The sequence below is a fragment of the Mus musculus genome, chromosome 5 (assembly GCF_000001635.26).
Source record: "Mus musculus strain C57BL/6J chromosome 5, GRCm38.p6 C57BL/6J".
Taxonomy (NCBI): domain Eukaryota; kingdom Metazoa; phylum Chordata; class Mammalia; order Rodentia; family Muridae; genus Mus; species Mus musculus.
Window position 1 is genome coordinate 71,080,121 of NC_000071.6, and position 17,245 is coordinate 71,097,365.

At 37.3% G+C, this 17,245-nt stretch overlaps 1 protein-coding gene across 3 annotated transcripts in view; it reads right to left on the reverse strand.

Moving 5' to 3' along the window:
* Nucleotides 1–15,729, reverse strand: part of Gabra2 (gamma-aminobutyric acid (GABA) A receptor, subunit alpha 2) — a 137,458-nt gene extending 121,729 nt beyond the window's left edge. Inside the window, exons 1-3 of one of the 3 annotated variants that reach the window (NM_008066.4) lie at nucleotides 15,455–15,729; nucleotides 14,412–14,498; nucleotides 11,852–11,967 (exon numbers count right to left, since the gene is read on the reverse strand). In NM_008066.4, coding sequence (NP_032092.1) covers nucleotides 11,852–11,967; nucleotides 14,412–14,482 — 187 coding nt within the window. In that variant the 5' untranslated portion in view covers nucleotides 14,483–14,498; nucleotides 15,455–15,729. Of the gene's footprint in view, nucleotides 1–11,851; nucleotides 11,968–14,411; nucleotides 14,499–14,840; nucleotides 15,387–15,454 lie in introns of those variants that run through there. The other 2 variants (XM_006503733.4, XM_030254132.1) reach the window with 2 other exon arrangements.
* Between the last annotated feature and the right edge of the window lie 1,516 nt (nucleotides 15,730–17,245).

A 17,245-nucleotide genomic window follows, 5' to 3' on the forward strand; every position in this document is an offset into this window, starting at 1 on the left:
GGATACAGAAAAACAATGAATTTATGAACTTCTTAGGCAAATGGATGGATCTTGAAGATATCATCCTGAGTGAGGTAACCCAATCACAAAAGAACACACATGATATGCACTCACTGATAAGTGGATATTAGCCCAGAAACTTAGAATACTCAAAATACAATAAGACCAAAGTGTGGATACTTTGTTCCTTCTTAGAATAAGGAACAAAATACCTACAGAAGGAATTACAGAGACAAAGTTCGAAGCTGAGACAGAAGATAAGTGGATCTTTAGTGATCATTGGCCAACCAGCCTGGCTTAATTGCTGATCATCAAATTAATGGGATCTCTCTCCCTCTCCCCCTCCCACTTCCCCTTTCCCTCCCCTCCCCCCCCCTCTCTCTCACACACACAGTAATGTGGAAGACAACTGAGGAATGACATTCAAGATAATTGTTTGATTTCCTCACTTATGTGCACACACACACACACAGAGCTCAAAAATTATCTTGATGTTTCTCTTTAAGTTCACATTTTTATAGTGGTGACATAGTTTAATATAAGCATTACTAATAATGTGGTATTTATGCAGATTTCCTTTGATCCAGTATATTTCCTTTTATGCAGAGTTACTTTTGATGTTACCATCCTGGATACTGTACTAAGTCAAAAGCTCCTGGTAATCAAAAAATACCTCATTTTAATTTTGACTTATCAGGTGACATCATACTCTTAGTAATATTTCCATCATTACTCCTTGGAAGTGACCACAAAGCATTCACCCTCATTCTCTTGTTGTCCCATCCCCACCTAAGCTTGCCCCATGCAGTTTCCAAATATGCCAAATATTTCCATACTCATGTAATCATTTTTATGTTCTCCCCAGTAGAATCCCCAGTTTTACATTTTTTTTTGCTTCAATGATCACCCTTACATGCCCTAGATAAGTAATTAAATCTACACTCCCATATTCCCTTCTACTTGACTGAAACACCAACCTTGAAATTCCATTTTCTTTTAATTAAGACTTCCTTTCTGGGTATGCAAATTTTAATCTTCCTTGTAAACCTGTCGGGTATTTTAGTCCACTGTTTCATTTCTTGGGAATCTGAAGAGTTCCTTTATGTAATTACAGTAACAGAAATGAATTCCCTCCATTCATTGCAATTCTCCCCGCCTGGGCTGCTTAAATTCGGTGTAGTAACTTCTAAGAAATTCGTATAATAAAAATATACTATAAACCTCTAAAGCAAGGAGCTTAATAGTAGTCTATAATATTTAGCTTTGAAAGTATTCTTACATGTGATGAAGAATATATCAAAAACCTTTAATCTCTATTTAACTGTCTCCCAAGACATAGGTCTTTCCCTTCCCAACCACTTGTACAGTTCAAGTCTGAAGTCCTCCTCTGTACCAGCAACCTTTAAATACACATCACACATCATTCAGAGGGCAACCAAACCTTTGAAAACCTTTTTGCTTTTCCGACCAGGAACTGTCCTCAGGGTATTTTGTATCCCTGACAGTTGCATAGCACAGGTTATACCTGAATTTATTCTGTTGTTCAGACTAAATGAACTGATGGTCCCCCTGATTCAGTCTCCCTAGAAGCTGGGTTACAGGTCTGGACCATCAAGTGCCTTGCTCCTAAATGCTTATCCCCATCCATACTAGATTACTCAGACATCAATACAAAACATAATCTGAGCAAACATTTGGGAATATTATTAGGATATATATATCCATCTTCTATTTTTTCTGATGCTGGGCTATCTCTAATCATAGTTAGGATCTAATTGCACTGAACATCCTTCCAAACATTTGAAACACTAGAAGAAATCTTTAGACTTTGTAGCCCATCTTCACAAAGAGTTGAAAACAGCCTTATGCTAGTTTTCTTACTGTTTTATGGGCATTTGTGCAAACTACATGTTAGCAAAGGAAGATTTTTACCATTGTATTAGATTTTAAATGAGGCATCTTCATCCTTTTTTTTAGTTCTCTGAGCAACACAGGATGAATAACTGTCTTGGGCCTCATATCAAATCAGTTCAGTAATACTCCAATCAAACAAGATTTTTTTTTTAAATTCTGAAGTGTTTCTTTCCAGACAATGTCACTGCAGGTAGTGCTGGAACACATTGTGCTTATTCCCTTAAGAAGCTAATGGCATCCTGAATCAAATAAAGATATTTATTTCCCCTCTTTTTAAACAAAAGAGGCTGTTTTAATGCAGGACTACTTTTGAAATTTTATATGAAGCATATTTTGCCCTTAAAATGCTTTAAACACTGATCAAAACAATAAGAACTATAATAAATAAAATAAATAAATTTTACCTACTACTGAATTAAGATGGAGATGACTTTTCCTTTGATGGGCTTTGAATTTTTTAAAGGCATGATAAATATAAAAAGCATTTCAAAGCCATTATATAATCAGCTAATAAAAGTATAAAATCCAATGAGAATTTTAAGGTCTATATCTTACAATATGTTGGTGACCTAAATTTGATGATATCTATATGAAATATGTGTAAGTACTAAGTTCATTCTTACAGGCAGTTGTGAATGAAAAGATCTCTTCCTTGAAAAATGAAGGTATTTCAAAGTAAAACAAGTTTTCAGGATTCTAGCTGTACCAAAAATTAGAAACTCAAAAGAAATAAACATGCTGTTTAATATACTGTCCCTCCTGTACTTCTTTTTATTTTACCCTTACGGTGTAGCTATTTTTCAATGTTCCTGTAGATCAACACATATTAAAAGTAATGAGGACATGTGTTTTCCTTAAGGTAACTGAGAAGTATCCAGACGTTTCAAATGGAGTTTTACTTGACTTATTATGTGTAAGAATCTGTCTCTAAAAGAGAACAGAGAACACTCTAGAACCCTACTGCAGACAGAACAAGACCTGATTTCTGAGGGTTGTAATGTTTTCCAGGTTCTTAGATCTCAGATTGGCAGACAGTATACAAAAATTCCCTCTATCCTCCTGAGAAGGACTTGTTCTTCAAACAGAAAAACACATAATTCTACAGTATCTTTAATTAAGAAGTTAAAGGGGCATTATTTTAACAATCTATATCTAGGTATGAGAAAATAATACGATATCATTTTATGCAAAGCCTAGGCTTTGCTCATCAAAATACTTTTAGCACTTAAACTAACATCACAAAATACTCAGAGATTAATACAAATGGCTAAACTGTGTGTGTAGTTACAGATTTGCTTGATTGTATGTTATGAGCAAGAGTAATTGATTTGTCTGAACTTCAGTAACTTGTCCTTTCCAAGAAACATGTGCTGACATTCAGAGTCATTTTAAGAGTGGTAACACACATGTTTATTTTGCCCCTCATCCAAAGGAACTTCATATCTATGAGATGAACAGCACTGTTAAATCTTATGGTATCTTTCCTACTTCATGACTTCAATGCCCATTAAGGAACAAAATAGTAAAATAATTTCATTTGATCCTCTCCACTGAACATTAATAAACTGCAAACTGCTAAAACTATTTATTTGGCCATCTCCACTGATTCCAATATTTTAAAACATGATTCATGTGGAGTAATAAAAAGTACGGGTGGTTCATGCATGTATTCACTCAATCCATTGAGTGTTGACAAGGGAGTGAGGAAGCTTTTACTTTACTGGATTGAAGTGTTGGAAATAACTAAATCTAGTAAGAAAGATGTGTTTGGGCCTCCAAGAGGCAAAATAATAATAAATAAAGCAATGGTAAAAGCAATGGGTCTTGCTTTTCAATGATGTCACCCTCTGAAAGCACCAGACTCTCTAGCCTAATACACACAATTACTATCATTCATTTAGTAAGGTTTCCCTGTAAATAGTCATAAGCTGTGCAGTTACACATAAGAACAAATTTAGGTAAAACTCTGCAGGTCTATGATACACGAGCTATTACTGATGTACCCTGTTTGGCACCTCTTTCCAGGGTGTAAACAACAACACACAGGTCTAAGGATGGTGTCCAGAAATGGTATGGTGCTGTCCAGTTATACCATAGATGACTGAAAGGAATACAGAGTAATGTATATAACATAGCCACAGTTATTTTTTTAAATTGAACCTAGCATTGGGAGAATTTGCCAGTAGCCTAGGCCCATACAAGTCTGAAAACCCAGGAAGATCCTGGACAAAACTACAATGATGTCCAGAGAAGGCATCTGCCTAGTGGTACTGCACCACAGGAAGCTAGAGGCACAGACTTTCTTTACAGCCTTGTACAAAGTCTTTTTTAAATAGAGAAGAAATGATAAATAACTTGATATCTCACATAAACATGTTCAGAGACACCTGCTTGGATACCTGTGTGAAGTCCCACCTATTTATTCTCATTTTGTTGCTCTGAAAAATCCCAAAGGCAACCCTCAGTTGGACTTTAGAGCAACTTAAATGGATGGTTATGCTACAGAGAACAAAATAGGCTCTGAAATCTTCTTCCTCAGGCTTATCCTGAAGGTTGTCCTATTAAAGGTTCTCTAGGAGTCTCCACGAGTCTCAGACACAAGCAAAAGCTGGCCAGATGCATGATTGCACTGCAGGAGCACAGGACTCAACCTCAACTTTACATAGGCAGGGGAAGAGGCTAAAGCCAGACTTTGCAGCTTTTAAGTGAAGCAGAGACCCCCAACTTCTGTAGTTTACACGGTTTCTATCTGGGGTTACAACTTGTAAAAATGCAGCTAACTCTCCCTCTTTTCCACACACACTGCAACATAGGTTTCAGTCCTCCTCATAACTCTTCTATTCCATATGCTTAGCTCTCAAATCATTATCACCACTAGGCAGGTCACAAGAACCAATTCTTTACATTCAAGTTTCTGATACCACTCAGGTTCATTTAGCTTTGGCAGTTGTCAACAACATTATGTAGTGGGCTTTATGTGAATACAACCTGTTTCATATACCAGTCTATTTTCATTAATTGATTATTCCACATTGTTACATTTTGTGATAATCACAAAAACATCAAAGGGGAAATTCTCTTCTGTGTACTGGTGTTGTTTCGAGAGACTCCTTAAATATACAAAAGTATGTGGACAAAATGAGACTGAATGAGTAGGAAAACCTCATTGTCTTCTTTCATTATCACTGCATAATATCTCCAGGATAGACATGGTGCATCCCTTTAATCCCAGGATTCATGAAACAAAAGATCAAGTCCCGATTATCCTATACATCAAGCTTCAGGCCAGCTAAAACTGAACAATAAGATCCTCTCTTAAAACCAAACCAAAAAAAAATTACATTTTTTTCTGCTGAAAAGTAAACAAGTTATACAAGTCACATGTCATACAAACAAGTGTAATACTGAATATTGTCTGCACTGCATATGAAGTATAGCCAGTTACTATCACACTATCAACAACTATAAATAGAGGACTTCATCCTCTGTTTACTTAACACTGCACAAAGACCTCAGATGTACATAATAAAAAAAGACCCCAATATGTCAATCATTTTATCTCTGTTTAAAAAAATAATAACCCAAGGAAAGGTTGAATATCATACCAAAAACTATTCAGTTAAAATCATATGAAAACAGAATGAAGGACACAAAGAAAAAGCTTATCTCAGTCACTGATAATAAATAAGTAAATATATACATATGCAATAATATATATAATAAAATAAAAATGTACTGTAGACCTCTAACCTGAGGACCTTAGCAGTAGCTCATATCATATTTTGCTTCTAAAGTATCCTTACATGTGATTGATAATAGAACACAAACTATTCATTTCTTTTAAATTGTTTCCAGAGTCATAGGCCCTTCCCTTATAAACCATTCCTACAGGTCATTTCTAAAGTCCGCTGTACAGAAAACTTTGAATACACATCACGAATCATTCTGAGAGCACATGAACATTTGCTTTCAACAACCTTCTTGCTTTTTCAATCAGGAGCTGTACTCAGGGTATCACTGAGCTATATATCCACCTGTATTTTTGTAATTTTTTTCTAATTTACTATGTAGTTTTGTTACACAGAACAGGATATCCATGAATTAATCCTGTTGTCCAGACTAATCTTGAACTCATGAACCTCCCTGCTAGCCTCCCTAGTAGCTGAGAAACATCTCAATTGTTTTCTCTATATCTTGAATGGCCCACGTTAATTCTTAAATAAATTCTAGAGTAACACAATTTATAGAAACATGCTATCACACATCTCTCTACTGTCTAAGAATAAGACTGAACTTATAAACTGACATTCAGACCTGAAATCAATGACTTGAACTCATGTCTTTCATAACTGTAGACATTAAACTTCTTATGATTTCAGATCATAAAATAAGAACCCTAGGAAAATATGTTCTAGATGAGCTCTTCAAAATAACTTTTCAAAAATGTAGTTAAGCATGGTACTCAATCTAGATTTCACAGACTGCATCCATAATTTAAATGTCAAGACTTGTCATTTCTAATAGTTATCATTGCTGAGCAGCACTGCGACTGTTAACTATCATAAATATATGAGGCCTGTCTACACACTCATTCTGGCAACGACCCCAGAAAATTGATCTAAACACAAATGTTGGTTTTTTTTTTTTTTTTAGTCAGTTAATGATTTGAAAGATTCCTCAGAAAAAGTAAAACTAACAGTTTCTCTAAAACTATCAGTTTATCTAGGTTGCTTCCTCCAAGTGTCTAACAGAGAGATAAAGGAGTAACTATATTCATGTATTAGCAAGTGCTGGCTACTTTTAATGTATGTTCTTCATTGACAAGATTATGGGGTGATTCTGCCTTGGGTTTCCAATCTCATCAAGAAGTAAGATTGCAAATTTATAAGACCTATAATTATTTCCTCGGTGTGTTTTTCAAAGATTACAACCTCCTAAGAGATAGACTTCATGAAGAGATGGCTTCGGATATTTCTGCATATCTAAATGTGTTTCTTGCCACCTCCCAGTGGTATGCCACATGACACATTATGCTTTTTAAAGACCCTTTGGTTAGCTTAGTCATACCCCATCTCTGTGAAAGAAAAGGCAGATAAATAGAACTCAATTTCCCATTTCACAGATAGGAAGTAAATCTGGAAATAAGAGAAGACCATCATTTGAAACCATACTTTTAGCTTGTGGAAGAATTGTTAGGTTTTGAATAATTTGGTAGCAAAGCTGCTCTGACTCAACTAAGTGACATCTTTAAATATGTTGTCAGCAATACTGAAAGGACAATATGGTAATCTGGTAAAAATTATTGCATTTCTCTTAAAGAAAAGGGTAAAATGTATGGGTGATTCTTTTGGTGTTGCATGCTAAAACTTAAATTCATCGGAAGTAAACTTCACTGACGAGAGTCACAGGTGGTGTTCTGGACCACTATTCTGTAAGATTAGGATAGAACTAACAGTAAACCATGCAAGAAAATTTCCAAAAATATCAGACGTAACAGTCTACATGTGTCTTAAGGGACACAATAAGCAATTAACTTTATAGTAATAAATAAATTAGTCTGTATATTAAAAGTTTTTATGGAAGAATGAAATTCGGTAAGAGCAATCAAGACTGATGGGATAGTTATGCTATAGGATGTATTAGGTTAGCCAAGGTAGGTGACATCAATGAATATTCTTGTGCAAAGAAAACATCAACAACAACAAAAAAAAAAATCCCCCACAGAGTATCTTGATGTGTTCACACAACAGGAAGGATGCCAGGGTAACTGAAGAGATATCTGCAAGCAGTGAGCTGTGTGAGGTGAAGTTAAAGAATGAGTGGAAGGTAGATCACTCAGAGCTGCACAGATATCCAATGCAGGATGAACAGGGTAGTGATTGCAAAGCTCTGAACAGGCGTATGGTATGATCTGACTTAAAAATGAAAAAGAATCTACTATTTATTATTAAATCCTTTAAAAATGTATAATCCACTGTATTGCATAACCTGTGCCTTGTATCTTAATTTTAACACACCGTCCTTCTCTCAGACATAAATATAACCACGTACTCTAATTAAATATCACCCCCCCCAAAAAAAAATACCAAGTCTCAGAGTGTCTAAGGAACGTCTCTGTGTGAGATCTAATAGTAAAGACGGCTGAATAACTTTACTAACGTATTGCTAAAATCTTACGTCTCTTTATGTGTGTGTGTGTTATAAAAGGATAAAAATAACATTTAGGTCTAATTACCTATTAGCTATCAATGAACATGTTTGTTTTAGTGTATTATTATTGAATTGAATATAAGCCATTTCCTATATTAATTTATGGAATATGAGAGATTATTTACCTGATCTTTCTATTTCAAGTGACATACGCATATTCAGGTTAAGACTTTTAGGTAGAGAGCTGATTAGGCAGTAAAGAGTATACGCTGCTCTCAAAGAGGCCCTGAGTTTATTCTCCAGCACCCGCAAAACTTGTGATTCCAACTCAAGGAGAATCTGGCATTTCTTACCTCCAAGGACACCTGTACTCATGTACACACACAGTACCCAGACATAGACAGAATTACAAATGAAAAGAATATACATTGCAATGCAGAAATAATCATAAGTTTGCAAGAATCTATTTAGAAAACAGTGATTGACCTCCAGTTACTTTCAGTCACTTTCTAGTTGTCTACATGTACACCATTTTGCAATATGCAAACATATGACATCATACTCAACATTTATCAGAAGAACTGTAATGTAAACCTTTTTTCAAGAATAATAAGTGTGCATCTACAGAGGCAGAATATTTAAAGTTTACACAAGTGCTGAGGACCAATGCTGGTGTGTTAAATCTTCTGTGTAAGAGGCTCATTTCTCTCAATGACTCACACTGCCTACCTAAGTACTCACAACTAAAAAGGCACCCAGGTACAAGTATTCCCATTTTCTGGGTGGCAGAAAATTAATCTAGAAATCAATATTTATTTTATGGCCATAATATGCAAATCAATATCCAGTGGCAGAAACCACAGAGGATTTATGATACCAAATCCTTACAATCTTATTAAGATAATAAAGGCATATGGAAATGAAATAAGTAATTCAATAAAATATGTGATAAGTGAGATATAGCAACTATTAAAGAAATTCAACAGACAGAATTGAATCTCAATATTTCAATTCTGTTAGGAAGGTCTTCACTAAAGACCACTAATGTCATCACATTTTTCGTAAGAATTTAAGCTCTCAATCAGCAGAGAAGAGGAATAAAAGTCACTCTAGGAACAGGAGATAATATAGCCAAGGGCCAAAAGAGCAGATGGAAATGGATTGTCAAAAGAAAATAGTGAAGTCTGAGGTGCCAGATAGATGGCAAGTGACTTAACACAGAAAATATTCCCCGAGAAGCAGACTGCAGGAAACTTGGTTTTCTTTTGAATGTGTTTGTTTTATTTTGTTTAGTTTTTGATCCTATGACAGGGGAGGGGGAAGAAAACAACATTTGCTGAAATGTTATGTAGCCTATGGTATTATACAAGATTCCTAGTCAAGTCACATAGTACATACACTTTGTTGTTATTATATTTTATTCTGTTTAATAGAATATTTACATAGTTCAAAGGTGGAGGTTACACCATTATGATTCCAATGCTTATGATCCTTGAACAAATAAGTTTAGTTCATTTTAATTAAAAATAAAAAGAGATTGATACTTTCCCCTAGGTATCACTCGTTTTTGGCTACTGTATAAAACAATTTTTTTGCAACAGCAGTATTTCAGAAAGATAGCCTTCACAACACTATGACTGTGTTTTTGCATACACTTTTAATCAGAGGTAACAGGGCTTATCTGCTCTGGCGCCTTAGTAGGCAGGGCGTGGAGGAGAACATGGCTGAAGATATAGGTTGCCCCTCAACCTATATATGCTCCATCAAGTACCATCAATGGTATCTATCAAATTAGGACCATCGGAAGTGTGGGATCAAGAGAAAAGAGTGGGACATGTAAAGCAGAGTCAGGTAAGAGTCATTAGATCACGCAGTATTAATAGATGAACATGACAAAGGGATGGAGAAAAGAAAAGAGTAACCTAAGAAATGACACACTATATTCCATTAAACCAAGCGACAAGACAGTGGGGGTTCATATTTAAATGTGAGCAAATGGAATTTTTAATATAAGAAATAGTATTTAAATATTAGAGATCATAAAATATCTGAAAGAGAAAATACATAGTTTCCTCTACCCAGCCATGCAACCCAGAAGCAAAGATTGTTTTGGAACTGAAAAACAATGAAGTTCAAGGTCTAGCTGTTACATTTTACAACTTATTTTGCACCAGGCAATTTATTTAAAGATAAAAAGTTCTATGTTTGAGATAAACGAGCCGCCCTTGTGCAATCCGTATCATAAACCACCGTTACAGATTAGGACAATTTTGTGTTAGACTTGTTTCTTTCTCTACAAGAGAATACATGAGTGTGGTAATAGTTTATTGGCACATTTTCTATCATAATTTCCAAGCCATTTCTGTTTCAACTATTTAGAAATATCCAGTATTAAGGAAATACAGTGCTCCATTTTATGTTCTTCTTCTTCTTTTTTTTTTCTCCTAAAAAAAAAATCTCTTAGAAATAAAACCTGTCACTGTATCACTTGTGTCATTTTTGAAACATTGTTCTTCCCTGGATCCTCTTTTAAATTTGATGTGCTACTCAAGAATTAATGTGAAAAACAAAATGTAATTAAATGACATACTGTTTAACAGGTTGGGTCTCTTTGACTGTTTTCCTACCACTGTGAAGACATACTGTACAATTTCGGGAGATACTCAGAACCTAACAACTGTCTATTATCAAATTAATTACTAATATAAAATTCCACACATTGACTTAATATAAAGTTTGGACAAAGTCATGGGTACCCCAGGCTGGAACGCCCTGTGTAGCTAAGGAAGACTTTTAATGTCTGAACAATTTACCTCTATCTCCCAAATGCTGAAACCACAGGTGTGTATGTCACCAGGCCCAACTTAATAGAAACCCTGTGAGAAGCCTTACAAAGTTGTTAATGCTGGAACAACCAGAAACTGTACTCATCACTACCTGGCATGGAATGTTGAGCTAATTTTGTCTTACTTTTGAATCAATTAAGCATTGCAATAATTATGTGTACATGGGCATATTTATCATATATAGTTTTTAACTAACATTTTAAGTAACATATCTATATGTGTACAAATAGGCAAGCATTTAACATTGTTAAAACTCATAAGTAACAATATCTTGGCTTGGGATATTTTTATCAGTCCCATCCCTATGCTTACTTGTATCTAACTTTAGTGTCACTTAACAATCCTGAACACTAATTGGCATTTAACACACTAGCCTCCTCTAATTTCGATAACTTCTTAGATTTAAAAAACATTTTTTTTTACTTGAAAATTGTTGTTGAAGCCTGAAATTCAACTGTTTCAACTTTGTAAAGTAGGATTACAGCCACTACATATTTGCAACATCTTTATTTCTCTGATTATTGTGTAATCTATGCTGATCTGAAGATAGGCATTTGTAAAAGTGATAATTTAGTAGCATTTGATGCTACACAGGCACAGCAGATAAATAATACAAATATATATTCTCTGCATAGAAAACAGGATGTTTCCAATAATTTAACTATAAAACTGTTCACACACACACACACACACACACACACACACACACACACACATCCCTATATGAATATGGGCACTCTACACAATATATAGCTAAATAGGTTAGACATGTGCAAAGGGACGTTATAATGTTTATTTTGTTTTTCTTACTTTTCATTCTGTAGGACTTCAAAGACTTGACAATTTCTTCATGCATAGAGTGCATTAAGATGAGCACCTTACCTTTAACTTGTAAAGCCATTGTATTTTGAAGGTTTAAAATAAAGGAAAACTATTTTTACCTCCCAGTCCTGGTCTAAGCCGATTATCATAACCATCCAGAAGTCTGTCTAGAATTCTTGTAAAGATGGTGATGTTATTTTTAGCCTCATCTTCTTGGATGTTAGCCAGCACCAACCTAAACAGATAATTTTACACATTTGTATATATCATATATGTACATACAGTGTTTGGCTAAGCGCCAAAATGCTCTTTCTCCTTGATCTGAATTTAACTTAATTTAAGGCTCCTTCAGCCATTAGTGACATACATTTCTTTCTCTTTTTCACTCTATAAATAGCACTAAACTTGCTGGGAAGGTAAGTATTCTGTTTCAAAAAAGAAACAGTAAATATCAAAAGAATAATGGTAACACCTTTGAGACTTCTAGCATTTGTTATTCTGTATGAGCTATAATCTTAATGTCTCCTCTTTAGAACACACCATATTTGTTGATTCTCATATGTAGGCATTATCAACAAGATTGCTTTGCAATTAGATGAATGAAATAACTAGAGAAACTTCTGAAGTAATTCTTCAGTGTTGTGACTATTAATTGGAAAATAAACTGTTATCTTGGTGGCACAAAAATTCCCTGTCATTCTTATACATAGCATTCTTGTTCTCTTATGTCTTTCACAGTTTTAGATGAAAGTAATTTCCTCACTTGGGATATACCTCCACCCAATGGCCAAGCATAATATAGACATCAGGGGAACTCCACTGGCAGGTTGCCAAGCTCCAGTGTAGCCAGGAGATGGAGATGGGGTCTGAAGGCAAGAGCAACACACACCCTCACAGACTCTAAGAAGGCCAGGTCCTTTGAGTGGTCTCAGAGAAGTAATAAGGGGCTACATAAAGATAAAAGTGTCCAGTTAGCCTTTCTCTGGTGATAAATTTGTGGCAAGAAAAGGGGTCTTAAAACACCCCTAGCAAAGCTTTAGAGGCAGTGATTTTTCTTCATGATTTCTCCATCATAAAGCCAGAAACCTGATTTTGTGACAGCAATTTGGTCAAATAAACTGAATGTATAAAACAGAGTGTCCCCTCTCATTGCCATTTTTTCTCGGAATGATTCAGAGATTTAAATTACTGTCCCCAAAAAGGAATCATTTATATAATAGAATAAAATACTGCCATGAACATTATTGGGTCAAATATAGAACAGAAAATGAGTAGAGTGATATTTAGTTAAGCTGTCAGCACTGGGTCTTGGGTCTTATTCATTGATAAGTGAATGCCTAAGCCTTTAAAGTCAGGGAGTGTGTGTACTTCCATTCTAGTCAATATATATCATATAAAACATCAGCGACAGAGACCATTTACATTTAAATGAATGCAGAACCAGAAGCTAACAATACTTATAATACACCAAAATTGGCAATAAACTTCAAGCTGGAATTTTGAAGAACAGAGGGAGTGTTGAAGTGTGGACATGAAGATGGACATCTTCAAGTTATGTAAGAATATCAATTCATATACTCTACCTTCAAAAGTTTCTCATTCTAATTTTTAAAGCCAGTCCCTAAGATAGTCACAAGAGTCTAGCTGAAGTGTTTCACCTGAGGTGTTTGTTTCTCAGTTATAGTTCAGATTATCTTTCTAAAGTCAATATTTAGTCATAGATGGCATTTCCCAGTTAAGTGAAGTATTTCCAAACAGATTTCTTTTCTGTTCCAAAATATCTTAAACATTATTTTGTTAGAACTCATAAGGGGAATTATTAAAGAGTAATAGCTACAGAAGAATTATAACAAAATTTGTATTTTAATTTTTCTTGGGTTTAAAACCATTCCCTATACATGCATTCAATGAAATATACCCACTGCTGGTTTTATTTAAAAAATCAGAGAAAACGACAATTAATGATATTACTTAAAGCAATCAAACTAATTTCTGTGTAGATAATAGGCAAAAGAAAATTCACACATTTTAAGAAACCACTCTTTTGGTCATTAACCAACTGAAAAACAAATTATCTCTAAATTAATAAGATGAAAAGTTGGCTCATAAATCAGCTTTTGTTTCGATGTTTGTGATTGTCTAGTTGTGTGCTGCCTCCACCTACAGGTCTCAGACTCACATACCAGTTAGGTTTCCTACTCTGTCTATAGAAGCCCCAGTGGCTCAATACAAAATGCAAAGAAAGAAACAGAAAGAAAAGAAAAAGCCTAAGTTGCCACTTAAATCATTTAGCTGATTTTTTTTTTTCTGTGTGTTCCAAGGACGGCTTAGCTTCCTTACCAGAATTTAGTATAACTATGAACACCTTAACGACAGGCATTCTTTAAACTAATATATCCCTGATAGGGTAGTCGCTTCTTCAATTAAATGCCTCAAATAGAAAAAAAAAATCCCATTCATTTTTGTTGTGTGTGTGTGTGTGTTTGGCTGCTTAAAAAAAAATCAGCAAACTTTTTAGAGTTTCAGACACTTAGTACGACAATTTCCTGTACAATCCATTTCCACTAAAATAATTGATAATTCCTCAAAATACCTAGTCTTTTAAAGAGTGTGGATACAGTTGTGTCACTTAAAAATCATCCTAGACCTGGAATGAAGAAATCAAAAACAATGCTTCACCTGACTGGGTCCCACACCAGAAGAACAAGCAGCAGAGACCATACATTGCATGTGCTCAATTTTGTCTTCATCTTCTTGTTGCCAAAGCTATGGAAGAAAAAACAAAATTAAATTAAATTTGTTCTCATCCTACCAAGCCAATAACCCAAAAGAATTTCATTTCAATTAGGAGGGGATGTTACTCCTGTCTACTAGGTATAGGACTGGATGACAGGCAATGGGAAAGGATTTTTTTAATGGAAAGATTACACCACTAATACATTTTCCTCTGCCTATAACTTCCCCAGTCCCATCCTCTGAAAAAAAAAAAATCGTTATGCACGCATAAAATGACAACCCGGGACTCTAAACTGACACAGTAGCTGATGAAGAAATAGGTTGGAGGAGTGTGTGCGAAAGAGGTGGGGAGATGGATACTCCACGCCTCACCCTCTCAAGGAAGATCACCTCCGCAACGACAGCAGGAAAAAGCTGGCAGCAAGCAGGCTACTTTTTCATTTCTATCTTTTCCTTACAGTTAATTGTGGTACTCACGTCTTCACTTTACTCAACAACAACCACCATCACACCCTCAAAAAAAAAAAAAAATAGAAAATCAAATCCAAATCATTCGCCCTGCCCTTTCACATTTGCCCACGTCCATGTTCAAGAGGCAGCAGGGTGGAAATCAAGTGCTGCGAACTATGCATTTGACAGCTGCTCTGAGCCAAGACTACCAAAGGAGCGTGAGGCTCCGGATCAGACGCCGCTGAGCAGGCAGGCAGCGCTGCCAGTGTGTGCAAAGTTGGAGACTGTAAAAGAGCCGGGCCAGCGTGCAGCCGCCGGACTGGCTCTTGGATTTTTATTGTAGTTGCGAATATACGTTTCTGGGGAGGGACATTGGAATTCGATCTTGGAGGATGGAGAGACTAGGAGAACCTGAGCCTCCGTGTCGAAGGAGCATGAAGAGTGGAGTGGGTTGGTGGGGTGGGGGTGGCATGCTGGCGAAGCAGAGGGGAATGAGCAAAGGTTACCCCCGCTGCCACCAACGTCTGCGACCCTACCTGAACAGCTAGTAGAAGTAGTAGATGTTTTCCTCCAGTGGCTTTGAATCTGTTTCCACAGAAACTTGAGAGAGAGAGAGAGAGAGAGAGAGAGAGAGAGAGAGAGAGAGAGAGAGAGAGAGAGAGAGAGAGAGAGAGAGACTGCAGCAGCCTAAAGACCAGGCAGCAAACGAATGGATGGGCCGGTGGAAGCTGTAGCAGAGAGCTTGAGGAGTCGTGGCCGCGCGAGGAGTAGGCGGCGAAGGCGTCCGTAGTGGCGGTGATGGGCGGAGGAGGAGGAGGAGGAAGAGGAGGAGGGAGTAGCGATCGCAGGAGCCGGGGTGGGGGCGCGGAGGCGCGATGCGCGCAGGCAGGCAGCAGCGGGCACGAGCCCCGCGCCTGGAGGAGGAGGAGCTAGCCCAAGGAAGAGGATTAAGAAGGTTCCAGGGAATAGGGGACCCCTTATCCCCCACCCCAATCCTGGCCAAGCCACCGCCGCCCTCTGGGCACCTGGGGCAGCACAGCCGGGGTAGCGCGGGGCACCACAGTGCGCCTGGGAGCGCCGCTGCCCGCGCCCACACCGCGCTGGAGGAGTGGAGCCCACACCCTGCCTGGAGCTGGAGGCAGTGAGCTTCCTGGTGTAAGGGTTAGGGGGCGGCTGCTGGTGAGTGTGGGTGCTGAACTGTGAATGGTGTGTGTTTGTGAGGCCCTAGGTCCCACGGGCGGCTCCCTGCCGCTCGTCCCCCGACATCATCCCTAGTGGAGCGACGTGGTTGCCTGGAAGAGGTAACGATGTATGGCTCCCACTGGAGGGCGAAGGGGCTAATCACGCCTTTACTTAGTCATCAGCGCATCCACGCAGGACCATGTTAAACGCACGTTACGTGGAATTACACAGCAGGAAGTTTCTTTGATTTCCTTAGCCCTCTGGATGTACCTCTCTTTGCTCAGCGCTCCCATAATTAGGACCAGTTTCCCCTCAAGCTAGGAGGTCTGGAGACTTGCCCAAAGCGGATCAGTGAGGGCCCTATGCTGACCTTACCCTTCAGGAAAACCCCCTGCTTTCTTTCAGCAATGCTTTACCCTAATCTCTTTGTCCAGGCATTCTCCTTACCTGGTGCTCAAGATTCAGTCTAAGAGCTATAAAAAGTTTATGTTAGCCCTGAGCTAAGGAACCTGCTGCCTTCTTTCCATTGCAGACAGGAACGAGATGGAGCAGTTTGAGGTTTTCCCCCCTTTAGGGCTTTTTCTTGGCAGGGACTTGTAATTCCAAACCTATCATACACTTTGAGAATTCTGTGTTTGATCTGTCTGATGTTTCCTTCCGCTTTATCTGGGGCGATAAAATCGAACCGTGCAACATGAACAGAAAAAGAAAAAGGAAACCAATGAAAAAGAAAAGAAAGATGCATTCCTTTTTGTACTGTGCAGGAAACTGAATCTTAGGAACATTCTACTCAGGCAAACCAGAGCCGCTCTTTATCTTTTTTTCTCAGAAGTTTTCATAAATGTGAGACACTATAAAAGGAGAAAAGGGAGAGTGTCCTAAGCTTGTACGACTCTGTTATTTTACATTCAGAGTCAATATGTACCATTTGGTAGTTGAGCACACACACACACACACACACACACACACACACACACACACACACACAAGATTTTTTTTTTACTAGATGATGCAGTTTTCCTAACGGGCAGTGCTAATCTACAGTAAATTTTAGCTTTCCTTTGAAGATTATGGGAAGAGAGGAAGACACTTACAATAGAAATATTTCAGGCTGTTCCTTTTAAACCATAAGCCACCACGTTGCC